This window comes from Marmota marmota, unplaced genomic scaffold (assembly GCF_001458135.2).
Source record: "Marmota marmota marmota unplaced genomic scaffold, marMar, whole genome shotgun sequence".
In the NCBI taxonomy this organism is placed as follows: Eukaryota; Metazoa; Chordata; class Mammalia; order Rodentia; family Sciuridae; genus Marmota; species Marmota marmota.
In genome coordinates this window covers 11313908-11329342 of record NW_026000205.1, presented here as the reverse complement: position 1 = coordinate 11329342, position 15435 = coordinate 11313908, and the positions used below count along the sequence as shown (strand labels likewise).

General features: G+C 44.5%; 1 protein-coding gene across 1 annotated transcript in view; it reads left to right on the top strand.

Moving 5' to 3' along the window:
- The window catches only part of LOC107151846 (HAUS augmin-like complex subunit 5), an 18590-nt gene extending 3828 nt beyond the window's left edge, over positions 1–14762 (top strand). The window contains exons 5-7 of the mRNA XM_048791262.1: positions 13121–13145; positions 13704–13809; positions 13884–14762. Of these exons, the coding sequence (XP_048647219.1) occupies positions 13121–13145; positions 13704–13809; positions 13884–14026 (274 nt within the window). The 3' untranslated portion in view covers positions 14027–14762. The remainder of the gene's footprint in view (positions 1–13120; positions 13146–13703; positions 13810–13883) is intronic.
- Positions 14763–15435: the final 673 nt, after the last annotated feature.

Genomic DNA, 15435 nt, shown 5'->3' with positions numbered 1-15435 from the left:
GGGGCAAAAAGTCATTTATTTATTCTTCCTACAAGGAATTCTGGGGTATACGAGGCCCATGCCCAACCCCGCCAGGGCTCCCAAGCTGGGACCCATTGTAGATAGTGACAGCCAGGTGATCAGGCTTTTGAGGTTTGGGAAACCTCAGAATCTCTGAACATCCAGAAGAGGCTCTTACACAGCTAAGGAAGCAAGTAGGGAAGAGGTTCTTTGGTGAGTAGATTTAGCTAAGGTTTGAGAAGATGAAGTCTATTTATACGTCCGTTTTGAAAGTGAAAGCGCAGAATCCTGTATTGACCAATCACGTGAGTGCACAAGACCACTGTACCAATCAACTTATAGGTTGGAGCATCATTGCACCTGCAACCAGCCAATAGAAGTAGAAAAACGGGATAGGAGGTGGGGCCTGCCTGGTCTCCATGGCAATTGCCGGTGACTTATGCGAGCTTCTGTGTAGTCCAAGTAAGGCCAGATCCAGCTGCCCTAATGGTAACGTTTAAGGTGAGCAGGCAGGAGGGGGAGGAGGGGAAGGGGTGTGGGGAATGATGGGGACAGGATTTTGTTAACAAGCGCATAGAAAAGTATTTGGAGGGGGCACAGATTTAGAACAGAGAGACTATTCAAAGTAGGTGGAGAAGTAGTTGAAAAGATCAGGAAGCTGGTCGGGGGTAGAAAGAAGTTGTTAGAGGGACACGGGACACCAATTTATAAGGGGTCAGAGAATAGACTAGATAGATAATAAGGGGAAAGGAGTCAGAGTTTACAGTATTCAAAGAAAGTCTTAGAGTAGACAAAGATTTGGGTGGGTTAGTAGGAAAGGGTTAGAGCAGGATCAATGAAGGATTCACCCAGAAAAGTGGGGGAGATTATATAAGAATCAGTGAGAGCATTATTTTATAGCAGGAGAGATTTAGAGGGGAGTAATTAATTTATAATAAAGGTTTTACAGATTAAAAGTGATAGTGGGTGGATATTATTTACAGTTTGTTTTACAGGGCGAAAATGAGGCTGCCTTCAGGACAATGGCGGCATTATAGATAAAAAATGCTGTAAGAGATCAGTTGAGTTTGAGGGAGTAAGACTCCTCAGAGGCAGGGATTTGGGGTGGGGGACAGTAGAAGGAGCCAAATGAAAAACCATGGTGGGAGTCATCAAAATGACTGTAGAGAACTTAGAGGAAGTGATAGGAAAATAGGTTACAGAGAGAGAGAGGCAGATTATAGGACCAGAAAGTGGGGAGTACTAATGGACATGAAGATTTTTAAACAAGCATAGAGAGAGGTTAGAGAGGACATAATGGGAATTACAGGAAGTCAATAATGAGAAGTTTAAAGGGAGACAATGAAGATTTTATAGGAACCAAGAAGAAATGCATTAGGGTAAAAAGTGAGGGAATGGGAAGGAATGGCAGAGTCCAGAAGCCATACTCACCCAACCCACTCTCTGCTCACCAGGTGGTTGAATAAATGACCAATAATCTCAAGGATGGCAGGACATGACGGAAGGAAGCCCGATGACTACTTAATCTTATCAATCATGGCTATCATTTGCTTCTGGCCCCTAGGAATTCCAGCCTTGATATTTTCATACAAGGTGGGAATCTCCATGATGCCAAACCACATCCTCCCTCTCCCTCTTGGCCCTGACCCTGACTCAGGTTCTTCCCTGTTCTCCATCGCATCCAGGGAACCTGAGCTATGGTTCAGACCCCACACTGGGTCCTGACAGTCCCACAGCCTCATACACCCTTTCATGCTTATCTTTTTCTGTTTCCTCTCCCCTGAAACTCAGACAGCAAACTACAATCAAAAAAGACAATATGGCAAGGCAGCCAAGACCTCTGAAATAACCTTCTACTTGTCCATCGCAGCCATTATTTTGTTGATTGTGCCACTCTTCATTATAGTCTTGATGTCATTGCTAAAGAAGTGACCTCATTCTCACCACAAGAACAAACCACCGAATACATGCAATAATGTAACTAAACACTGTGTTTTAGTCAGTTTTTGTTTTTTGTTTTTGTTTTTGCCACCGTGAGCTAAAGACCCAACAAGAACAACACAGAAGAGGAAATGTTTATATGGGGTTCATGGTTTCACAGGTCTCAGTCTGTGAATGGCCAAATCTATTGCTCTGGGCCCATGGTGACATAAAAGAGTGTAGCAGAAGAAAGTGTGGCAAGAGGGCTTTGTTCATCAGGGACCCCAGAGACCTATCTCCTGGAGAAATACCCTACCTGCCTGCAGTTGCCAGCCAGTTAATCAGCGCACTGATTAGCTAAGGCTCTCATAACCCGATCATTTCACCTCAGCCTCTTTCACATGAGTTTGGGGGGACACGTCATAACTATCTATACCATGAAAACCTAGCAGTAAATACCTATTGATGATGAATGAGACACCTGCTCCTCAGTGTTTGAAGAGACAAATCATTTGAGATCAGGAAAAACAGATTTCTTCCTACTCTTGCTCACTATTCAAACAACAGCCCGACACCAGGAAATGTGGGGAGATTGCTCCACACACCAACCAAGCAATTCTGACAACCTGATTCTACAACACACCAATTGGGTACCTAAATTTGATTCAGTTCTGTCTATTTGGTATGTACACTTCCTCCTGGATTGTGGATATTCATGGAGGAGACCAAGAACAAAGCCAAGGGTTGTGGCTCAGTGGTAGAGCACTTGCCTAGCATGTGTGAGGCACTGGGTTTGATTCTCAGCACCACATATAAGTAAATAAAGGCCCATCAATGACTAAAAAAAAAAAAAAAACCACAAAGCCAAGGCTTGGCAGCAAAAAGCCAAATGCCTCAAGCAGTATCCAGCTAATATGGATGCTGGGTGGAGACCTGGTCCAGGAGTTAAGAGGGCAGAAGCTCCACTGGGAGATGAGTTCTATCCCCTGATGTGCACCATCACTAGACAGGAAGAATGGTGCAGGGGTGAGGGAGAGACAGGGTGTCATGGGTAAAGGGGGTACAGAGATAATTGGCTCTGTTGCTCAGAGTATACTGGGACAAGCACAGTTTGAGGGAAGAAATAACACTTGGGCAGAGCAGACAGGCATTCTGACAAGAGGGTGAGGAGATGATTCCATCACACTGAGGAGGGCAAGGAAGGATGTTTTGGGATATGCTAGAATATTGGGGGTTATTATGGAAGAATGGTGAAGTTGTAATGGGTGAAGGGGTCTGGTTGAGACAGAGGAGCCATGTCAGGACAGACAAAGCCACATTGGCAGACACTGGCTACGTCAGGGCAAGTGGGCTGTTAAAGTGGCTCACTAAGGGTTGTCAGTGACCTTTTTAAGCAACATGCAGACCAGATAGGACCAGCTGGGGTTGTCAGAGTGGATCACTGAGGGTATCCTGGGTGGTCAGGGAGAGGATCACAGGAACCAGTCCCTAAGTAATTGCAGATTTATAAAATCTCCTCTTCCATGCCAAGGAGATCTTACACATGGCAGTGTGGATGGAATAAGAAGTCACTGCAGGTGTTAGGGAGGATCTTGGATTGTGTCATGGGGCACATGTGTTCTCACTGGGAACCACTGAAGGCTCTCTCTCATGTGCGTTTGGGGAGGATGCTTTCAGCTGCCTGTAGAATGTTAAGGAGACATCATATTTGATTTAGCAAGTCAGGGTTTTAGTGTGAAGCACATCAGCAGGACAGAGGGAGATTAGTTGGCCTTGGTGAACATAAAGGGAAAGTCTTGCATGAGGTCACTGTGGGGTGATGGGGAACCTTCAGGGTATCCTTAAATGTCAGTGAGGCCTGTAATGGCTTTTTGTGACGACTGCTGGCAGGTCTGTTGGGGTTTGTAAAGGCTAATCAAGTGTTTATTATCAAAAGTTAATAAGAGGGCTGGGGATGTGGCTCAAGCGGTAGCGCGCTTGCCTGACGTGCGAGCGGCCCGGGTTCGATCCTCAGCACCACATACAAACAAAGATGTTGTGTCCGCCGAAAACTAAAAAATAAATATTAAAATTCTCTCTCTCTCTCTCTCTCTCTCTCTCTCTCTCTCTCTCTTTCTAAAAAAAAAAAAAAAGTTAATAAGAAATTCCCCAAGCTTAGTAGCAGGAAGTCCCATCTCACAGGGCTGTCCAACTAGAAGGCTGGACAAGCTGTGGGTCACTGTTTCTGATGAGTCTTATTTCCCTGCTGTGTGAATGGTGATTTTCTGCTCCAGTTCACCCTGAGGGCTTTGTAGCAACTGGAGTGGTGTCCAGAAATCATTCAGGAACAGGAACACTGTTCATTTGCTAGGGCTCCCAATAGAAAACATTAAGACTAGGTAACTTAAAATACAGAAATTTAACTTCTTACCATTATGGAGACAGGCAGTCCACGATCAAGGCATCAGCAGGTTTGGTTTCTTCTAAGGTCCATCTCCTTGGCTTGCAGATGACTACCATCTTGCAGTCATCCCTCTGTTTTATCTGTGTCCTAAAATCTTATAAGGACACAAGACTAATTGGATTAAAGCCCACCCTACAAAACTCTAACTGAATTACCTCTTTAAAGGCCCTACTTACAATACAGACAACAGTCTGAAGTACTGGGACTAGGCCTTCAACATACAGATTTAGGAAGAGCATAACTCATCCCATGCATCCTTCTTAAGCCTGGAGACATATTTCCAGAATTAGAAATGGGTTCTCGGCACTACATTTTTAAAAAAAAGTAAATAAAGATATTAAAAAAAAAAAAAGAAATGGGTTCTATAGTCTAGAAGTAGCCATGTTTTCTGCATAATGTTAAATATATTAATATTTTTTAACCAGTTTCCAGATCCATTTTCATCTTTTTAAAAATTTTTTTGTAGTTGGACAGCATGCCTTTATTTTATTTGTTTATTTTTTAAAATTTTTTAGTTACACATGGACATGGTATCTTTATTTTGTTTATTTTGCTTTTATGTGGTGCTGAGGATCGAACCCAGTGCTTCACTGGTTCATGGCAAGCACTCTGCCACTGAGCAGCCCTCCATTTTCATCTTTTATAACTGAAATATTGTGCCTATTAAAAAAACAAGTTCCTGTTTCTCTCATTTCCAAGACGCTGTCAAGCATCATNAAAGGGGCCGCTAAAAGAAACACACCTTCTTCTGGTTGGTTCCTCCTTCTCTCAGGATGGTGCAATCCCAATACATGCTACAGTCATTCCCTAGAATGAAAACCTAAAAAGGGAAAAAACTGGATCAGACCAAGGTTTCTCAGAAATCTGTCATATTTCCCTGTCCAACAGTGTAGGAACCTTAGAGAATGTATTTCCATTCTTCCACTCCCAGCCTTTGTGCTATTGTTTCACATATTTTTCATCTATGTGTATTATATATCATACTACAATTTTGTGCTTTAAACTGACCGATAATCTTTTCAGAGATATTTTAATAATTTTAAATGTGGATATACTTATTCCCATTCCAGTGCTCTTCATTCCCTTTTATAGATTCAAATCTGACATCTTTTTCCTCCGACTTGGAGAGATTTTTGAAACTTTTTTTTTTTAATGCAAGTCTGCTGATAATGAATTCTTTTAGGGTTTGTATATCTGAAATTGTCTTTTCTTTTTTTCTCCCCTCATTTTTGAAAGATATTTTTGTCAACTTTTTAGTTCTTCTAGTACTTTCAACATGTGTTTTCTCCACTGTTTTCTCTTTTGAGGGTTGGGGGGTACCAGGGATTGAACTCAGGGGCACTCAACCAATACATGTGAGCCACATCCTCACACCTCTTTTATATTTTATTTATACAGGATCTCACTGAGTTGCTTAGCACCTGGCCATTGCTTAGGCTGGCTTTGAACTCGTGATCCTCCCGTCTTAGCCTCCCAAGCCACTGGGATTATAGATGTGCGCCGCCACGCCACCAAGCTTCCACTGCTTTCTTCTTTGCCTTGCTTCCAATTAAAAATGTGCTGTCATTGTCTCTTGTAATCGTCCTTTTCCCTCTGGCTGCTTTTAAGATTTTCTTCTTGTCCCTGGTTTTGAGAATTTGATCACCATATGTAGTGAACTGTTTCTCTTGGGCATGGGATTCATTGGGATACTTGGATTTGGAAGGGTTGTAACTTGCATCTTATCTGGAATATTCTGAGTCAATATTTCTCCTAATATCTTTCTGTGTTCCCTTCTCCTTTGGGGATTCCAATTACATGTGTATTAGGCAGGTGGAAGTTCTCCCACAGTTCGCTGATACTTTTTGCAATCTTTTCCTCTCTTTGTTCTTTTTCAATCTTTTCATCTCAATATTTCAATTGGAGTAGTTTTTATTATTCTTATGTGTTGTTACAGTTTGCATCTAGGAATGGTCCACTGAAATGCTCATATGTTGGGCAAAGCAGCAATGTTCAGAGGTGAGAGATAGGATTCTGAGAGCTGTAACGTCCTCCATGGATTAATCCACTTAATGGATTCATAATTTCAATGGACTACTTGGTAGTAACTGAAGACAGGTGGGCATGGCTAGAGAAAGTTAGTCACTGAGGGTGTGTCCCTAGGGATTCTCTCTTGTCTGGCACCTGTTAGATACGTGCTCACTCTCTCTCTCTCTCTCCTTCTTGATCTGCCTCAGCTGAGCAGCTTTCTTCAGGAATGCCCTCCTGCCATGATGTTCAACCTCACCTCAGGCCCAGGTCAAGGGTGCTTGTTTACCATGGATGGGCACCTTGGAAACCATGTGACAAAATAAACCCTTCCTCCACCAAGTTGTTCTCATCACATATTTTAGTCATAAAAGGGATGAAAAGATAAATAATATGTATATCTTCGTTAACGTTGTCTTCTGCAGGAATCTGTTATTATGCCTAGCCATTGCTTTTTTTTTTCACTTCAAATGTTGACTTTTCACTGCCAGAAGTTAAAGTGGAAATACATGTATTTTTCTCTTTCGTGCCTATACATGTTTAATATCCTCTAGCACTTACATCACATAGTATATGGTTATAAGAGCTGTTTTAATATCTTTGCCTACAATTCTATCATCTATGTATATTATGGCTTAGTTTTAATTTACTGATTTTCTCCTCATTATGAGACATATTTCCCTGCTTCTTTACATGCCTTATGATTTTTACTGATATGTTTTGTTTTCTTTTTGTGTGTGTGTGTGTGTGCTGGGGAATGAACCCAGGACCTTCCACATGCTAGGCAAGTATTCCAACACTGAGCCACATCCTAAGCGTTGCTAACAGATAATGTTAATTTTGTTGTTGGGTTCTGGAATACATACATTTCTTTTTTTTTTTCTTAAACTGAAAATTTTTAAAAATACACAACAATAGTGGAATGCATTAATGGAATATATACATTTCTATAGATATTCTTGAAATTTCTTTCAAGAATGCACGTAACTAATAGCTTCATTCTTCTAAGTCTCCTCCCCATCAATGTATGTATAATTTTTTTGTAACAGCGACTAAACTCAGTGGACTTAACCACAGGGCCACATCCCCAGCCATATTTTATATTTCATCAGAAACATGGTCTGAATTGCTTAGCTCCTTGCTAAATTGTTGAGGCTGGCTTTGAACTCAAGATCCTCCTGCTTCCACCTCACAAGCCGCTAGGATCACAAGCTTAGGTCACTGCACCCAGTTCTCCAGCACTTTTTTACATCTTATTTAGAGACAGGATCTCACTGAGGTGCTTAAGGCCTCACCAAGTTTTTGGAGCTGGCTTTTTTCTTTTTTTAAAAGAGAGAGAAAAAAAATTTTAATATTTATGTTTTAGTTTTCAGTGGACACAACATCTTTATTTTATTTCTATGTGGTGCTGAGGATCGAACCCAGCACCCCGCACATGCCAGGCGAGCGCACTACCACTTGAGCCACATCCCCAGCCCAAGCTGGCTTTGAACTCCCTATCCTCCTGCCTCATCCTCCCAAGCTGCTGGGATTACAGTCCTGCACCACCATGCCTCACACCTTTAATCATTTTTAGTCAGTTTCAAAGAAGGATTTGTTCTAGGGTTAATCTTTCCCTGCAACTAAAGTAACAATCTCTTCCCAGTACCCACTGACTACAAGGTGTTCAGTAGGTGGTATCATCCATGTTCCTTGGCCATTGTGGCTCTGAAGATTGCTCCCTTTACTAGTCTCAGATGTTTCTTCCTCTCCCCTCAGGGAGTTTCCTCCTGCACATGCTTGTATCATTACACACTCTACAGAATACTGGTGGGGAACCCCGTGCAGTTCCCTTCCAGGCCTGTTCTCTCCTCTCCAGGACTACACCCTGTGAACTCAAATGGTCCTGCCTTCTGTGCACTCCTCGCTCCTTCTCAGTTTAAGGAAGATGAGGTCTGCTCAGTCTCTGCTCCTTGCACTGAAGCCTAGAACCTCTACAGGCAGTCAGCCAAGGCTCACCCTTCTCTGCTTCTCTTCTCAAGGGTCACCATCCTTTATTGCCTGCTATGCATTGCTTCAAGACTGTTGTGTCATACATTTTAGCTCATTTTACAAATTTGTTCAGACAATTTAATTTGATCCCTATTACTCCATTTTAAGCAGAAGTGTAAGTGGCCAAAAATTTTTAGTTGTTTTTATTCTACAACTTTTACCATTCTCTTTTCTGCAATAATACTTTTGACAATAATACTTTAAGAGATGTTTAAGAATCTTATTATAAATTGGGTATAATTACAAGATTAATCAGATATAGGAACAACCAGGCTAGAGCAGTTAAGCTGGTACATGGAAAACTGAAAGAGGATCTAACCATTATCTCTTTTGACAGGATGAGGAGGGCTTTCTTTTAGGAGATGAAGGCCTCCCAGGTAGGGGGAAAGTTAGATACTAGGCCACCCAAGAATCACAAGAGTCTACCATGACCACATTCTCTGATAATCAAGTAAATTTAATATGCAGTCACATAACACATGAAATATAATGTATATAGCTAGTATATTAAAAAGAGATTTTATTGAGTTTGGGATGTAAAATCAGTAGTTGAGCACTTGCCTAACACTAGTTTAATTCCCGTGGCATCCAAAAGAATAAAAAATAAAAAGTTTCTCTAGAAATTGGTGTTATGCTTCTGTCAACAAACCAAAAAGGGAACAAGACTGTGCCAGTTCATGGGGCTGGGGATATAGCTCAGTTGGTAGAGTGCTTGCCTCAAATGCACAAAGGCCATGGGTTCAATCCCTAGCACACACACACACACACACAAAAAAAAAAAAAAAGGGAGTATGCCATAACATATGACTAATATCCTTCAGAAGCATTGGATTGTGTGGTCAGACTGTTTAGTTCTATGATGAATTTACAAACCCTTATTCAAATCAGCCATGTCATCTGGCATTCCTGCTACCACTGCATGAGCATTCCTGTTCTTCTACATCCCCACCAGTATTTGGTGTTGTCAATGTTTTAGGTTTTAGCTACTCTAATTGATATCTAGTGGCATCCCATTATTGTTTTAACTAACAATTCCCTGATGAATTTGAGAATCTTGTATATTTATGTGCCATATGTAATGCAATTGGTGAGGTATCTGTTTATATCTTTTGCCCATTAGTTTTATTGCTTTTTTCTTACTGTTGAATTCAAGAGCTCTTCGATATTCAGGATACACATCCCTTATCAGGTATGAGTTTTGCAAATATTTCTTCCAACCCTGTGACTTCTCTTTGCATTCTTTTAACAGCCAATACATTTGAAAGTTCTCACTCATCTTCAAAGCCCTCAGAAAAGCTCATAGACCCAAGGCAGACATGGTGTATAACTGACTGATTTTTAAGTAGTCAACACTACACAGGACTGAGGGTGGAGATGGTTGTGGGGAATGACAGCTGTGGAGAAAGCAGACATCCAGGAGTCAACACTGCCAATTTTTATTCCTGGAAGCCCACCAAATTACATCAACCTTTGACGCTCTCTTCTGCTCCTCAATCTTTGAGAAGCATTCAAAGGAATCTTCAGCTTCTCTCCAAACCTGCTATATCAGTGGCGAGCAAGGTCCCTTGTCCTTAGATCTGAGAGGCCCGAGCCTTGGATGTCTCCATGACACCTGTAACCCACAGGGTCACACACTGATCCTTGCTTCTCCCCAAAGCTGCTCTTGCTCTCAGGACCCCATTTCAAGGTTCACCCCATCCAGGAACCCTGAACCTCTGAGCCTCTCCCTGATGCCCCCACCACTACAGTCCAGCCTCATGACCCATCCAGGCAGTGTCCGCTGACCTGCCTCTCAGCCTTACGCTGGTCGAGCCCTGCCCTTGTTCTACACCTCTCATCCTGGCCTAGCCTCCTCCTTGGGTATCCAACTGTAGTCACATGCCATCACCTTACCCCCATTTATTTCGCCAATAACTAAAGAGTCAGGCTCTGTCCTGGACAATGAGGACAGAGTGGCAACCTAGGTAAGCATAATGGATGAGAAAGAGGTAGGTCCCTAAAAAGGTAATACAGTAGAACAAAATGGAAACTTTAGTGCCTTAAGAGCTGAAGGCTCTGGTTTCACACATTGGTACACAGCAGCTCTGCTTACTGGCATTTAACCAGAGAGGCTTGAGGTGGCCGTCAGGTAGCTATAACAAGATGACCACATTTGCAGAAGCAGAAAACAAAATAACTGGGACAAAAGAACCAACCCCCACCCCGCCCAGGCTTAATGCAGTGGAAGTCACCAAGCAGTATGAGCTGAAATTCCCTAGTCTTTTGACAAGCTTGTACCCACATAAGGAACCTAAGGTGCATCCTCCAGTAGAATTGCACCAATCCACTGCCTCAATTTGCCCCAAACCTGCTTATGTATAAACCATAAGCCCTACTGCACTTGGGGCCAGACTTTGGGAATTAGCCCTCTGAGCCATGCCCACTAATAAAGTGCTGCTTCCAGATCTCGCTGTGTCCTGCCCTCCTTTCCCACTACATAACCCCTTGCCAGAATCCCAAAATCCTGTGTTCCTCTCTGCTCTGGACCTCGCGCCAGCTCCCACTGAACTGCCACATCTCTGCTCTAGGCTTCTGCGCCCTCCAGAACGCCCAGAGCTCTATCTGTCGCAAAATGACCCACCCCTGCTGCTCATTTTCTACCATCCCTACCGAGGGAAGCGCCCACCTCCCCCACTGAACGGTGAGTTCCTGACGGTGGGGACCAGGGCGGTCTTGGTCACCGCGCAGCACAGGGTCAGCTCCTGAAACACTAATGACTCGGGGAGCAAAGGCTAGGACCTGAAAGGCTGCGCAGCGCGGGGAGGTTGGGGCCACGCTCTCTGCTCTACCTGCGCTCAGCCTTGGGACTCGCTGCTTCTGAAACTCGGGAGCAGTGAGTGCCGGGTCCCCTGCGAATGCCAGCCCCGTTTCTCCAGGACCTGAAGAGGGCACTGAGGACCCTCTGCCTCTTCACCAACAGCTGGCGGTGAGCGGAGCGGACGGGAAGCCAGCGGGCGCCAGCGCCTCCCTCAGTTGGGCCCACACGGGAGCACTGGGCGCTGCGGGACCAGCGGGACCGCCCTCGAGCCGGCGGCTCAGGACTCTCGGTCCTCCGGGCCCCGCGCGCCTAGCTGCTGGCGCAGTCGTGACGTCAGAGGAGGGCGCCACGCTCGAAAGAGGGGGCGGGAGGCGGCGGCCGGGGCCAGGCGCTGTCAGAGAGCTGAAGAAGGACAGGAGAGGCAGGTCTCCTAGGAATAGCAGGAAGCAGGTTTATTGGCTGCAGCCAGGTTCGAAGGTTTTTATTTTTATTTTTATTTTTTTGCCTCTGTCAAAGCACCCCTTTGAACTTTGAGTTCAGAAAGTTTTAAAACTTTATATCCAATGTGTAAGGGGAGGAGCTCAGAGGCTCACAATCTGTAGAAGTTCACATAAAAGCAGCTTTTTCACTGTTCTGGGTACCCAATTCAAATCAAGGACACTCCGAAAATTAGTGTCTGGGAAAGGGAGAGTCCTTCTCCCCTTTCTTTCCACTGGCTGGCTCTGCAGGATCTGACTGTAGTCCTTTGAGATGCAAACGCCTCTGTGTAGGCTCCAGACCCCAGCTGAAGACCTTGAGTCCACTCTGTCTCTGCAAACACACCCTCCACCTGAAAACTCTGTTGTAGAAATTCTTACTGATACTATAAGAACAATTATGTTAAACAGAACTTTTGAAGCTTAGCTATGGCAGGGGTCTTCTGGGTGGAGGTCTCTGGCCTGATTCAGAGCTAGTGCAGGAAGCGTGGGAACTGGGTTGCTAGGCAGCCAAAGAATCCATGCTGCCCAGGTGAATCTGGTGGGCATAGGGTCTCCCCATTCTGCAGAGAGTCACTGACAGGACCCCACAGCTCACTGAGGGTTCTCACCCTCACCCAGCACCACATTACTGGGGCTTCCCGAACTTGGCAGTATTAAGTTCAAGAAGAGCATCCCAGATTTCAGGGACAACAGCAGATACTGACTCCTTGCCCACTCCTTGGCAATAACCACCACATTGGAGACTAAATCTATAGGAGTGATGACCCTGTCTGGTCATCAGAACCCTTCAGGGCAGACCACCTCTCACCTCATCTCTAGAAGTAACTGGAGAAATGGAGCACCCCATTTGGAATGAGGATGCCCCCATACTTAGTGAGAAACTCACCCTCTCTGTGACTAAGAAGGGCCTTCCTTCCCCCAGAAGTGAGAATTCCTTAGCAAAGACTTTCCCTACCACCATCACCCTAGCAATAAGCATCATTCATCTGGGTTGTGCCCCAGACATAGCCTTACACCCTGTCGCCACAGGCTGTGTCTGGGCAAGGGGCTGATATCTGGGCCTACATCTTGCAGCATGTGCATAGTCAGAGGTGAGCCAGTGGGATCAGGGGAGGATGCCAGGAAGAGGGCACAGACAAGTCTCACAGTAACTCCTCTTTCTCTACTTCTCCACTATAATAGTGTCAAGAAGATCCGGGGAAATTTACTGTGATAAGTGCTTCTCAATGCTGTCCCATCCTATCTTCTCCAGTCCTATCTGGCCTTGTCCCCACCCACAGCCTCACACTGATACTCTAAGAACAATTATGTTAAACAGAATTTTTGAATTTATGACAACGGTCTTCTGGGTGGAGGTCTCTGGCCTGACACTTCCTGCCTCACACTTCCTGCCCTCCTTCTGCAAGCCCCACACATATCCTAACTCTGGCATGGTTTCTTCAGGTATGGCCACCAGGACAGTCCAGAGGTGAGAAGCCTATGCTGTAAGAGTCCCTTTCACCCAAGAAAGAACTTGTACATCTTATGCTCTAGGCCCTGCTTGGTGCTGGATATGCTGTGGTGGTGGTGGGGGGGGGGGCAGGAATCAGCTGGTGCAATAGCACAGTTGAATGTTTGTCCCATCAAACCTGGTGAGGGGAGAAGTAGTATGGACCAGATTTGGAAGAGATGCAAAGGCCAGTTTGTGATCCAATTGGTGCAAGGAACCCAGATGACATCCATGGGAGGCTTTGAGGAGACCTCAGGACTCCTTGGTGTGGGGCCCAGGGAAAATCTCACCACTGAGATGGAAATGTATCACTAACACAGAAAAAAAAAAACTGCAGGAAGGATAAGAGAAACAATCTCAGGAGAAAAGGGGGAGCCAGAGAGTATACCAGTGCTTCTGCATCAGACAAGGAAGCTGCACAGGAAAACCCTTAACCACTCCCCTGGCAGATAAGGAGTCTGGTGCCTCCTAAAAGGTAGTGAGGCCAGGCTAAGCCACACTCAGACGAGCATCTGACTCTATACCTGATCTCACCAGGTCAGCCGGAAGTTGGAGCTGGAAGCTGCAGTGGCACGCCTGCGCACAGAGATCCAAGAGTTAGACCAGAGCCTGGAGCTGATAGAGCAAGAGGCTGAGGCTCAAGGTGACCCATGGGGCCAGGAAGGTGGGCATTGTAATGCTGGGTGGGAAAAGTGCTGACCCCTGTGTCTCCCACAGACCTGGCTGTGGAGCAGATGCTGCAGAGCACACGGGACACCCAATATCGAGCTCTCCTCCTCCGGGCCCAAACTGGAAACCTGCGAAGACAGAAGCACGGACTGCGAGTCCCCACACAGCAGCTGCAGAATCAGCTCAGGTGACTACAGGACATAGAGAGGTGGGCCTCATCTGCCCAAGAGACCAGATTTCACCAGGTGGCCACACATTTACCTCTGAGATCCCAATGTTCTTACCTGATCCTTACTGGGTTCCAGAATTCTGCACAACCAACCCTAGGATCTAAGGCCCATAAGCCCAGTTAGTTTTGCACCATCTCTTGGGTAACAACAACAGACATAGGACAGGCCCCTGTTTATGCTCCTGGACCTTATGCTCTGATGCAGAGAAGGCTGACTGCAAACTAGGAAACAGATCCTGTCATTTTGGGGAGAAATAAGTTCAATGAAGAAAAGACTGTGACCAAGGGAAAGGTGTTTGCTACCTGAGCTAGGATGCTCAGGACAGGCCTCTCTGAGGAGGTAACCTGGGTTGGGGCACAAATATTCATGGAGAGGGAACAGCCAGGCTCCAATCTTGGCCTTCAGGAAGAGCTGCCAAGAGGCAAATACAGCTCAGTATTTGAAGACAGGAGGGACAAGATGAAGAGGTGAGGTAGGAGAAGCAGTCAGAGGGCCCTGGAGGCATAGGAGTTTTACTGGTAGATGGAATTCATGCCCCACCTTGGCCATTTATAACTGTGTGAACTTGGGCAAGGGACTTAACTTCTTTGTACCTCAATTTCTAAAAGCTATCTATGCTAAGCCTCAGGCTAGCATCATTCTGAATGGAGAAAAATTGAAGGCATTCCCTCTAAAATCTGGAACAAGACAGGGATGCCCTCTCTCACCACTTCTATTCAATATAGTTCTCAAAATACTGGCCAGAGCAATTAGACAGATGAAAGAAATTAAAGGCATAAAGATAGGAAAAGAAGAACTTAAATTATCACTATTTGCGATTGACATGATCCTATACCTAGCAGACCCAAAAGGTTCTACAAAGAAACTACTAGAGCTAATAAATGAATTCAGCAAAGTGGCAGGATAGAAGATCAACATGCATAAATCAAAGGCATTACTGTATATCAGCGACAAATCTTCTGAAAAGGAAATGAGGACAACCACCCCATTTACAATATCCTCAAAAAAAATAAAATAAAATACTTGGGAATCAACCTAACAAAAGAGGTGAAAGACTTATACAATGAAAACTACAGAACCCTAAAGAGAGAAATAGAAGAAGATCTTAGAAGATGGAAAAATATACCCTGTTCATGGATAGGCAGAACTAACATCATCAAAATGGCGATATTACCAAAAGTTCTCTATAGGTTTAATGCAATGCCAATCAAAATCCCAAAGGCATTTCTTATAGAAATATATAAAGCAATCATGAAATTCATCTGGAAAAATAAAAGACCCAGAATAGCAAAAGCAATTCTAAGCAGGAAGAGTGAAACAGGCGGTATAGCAATACCAGACTTCAAACTATACTACAGAGCAATAGTAAC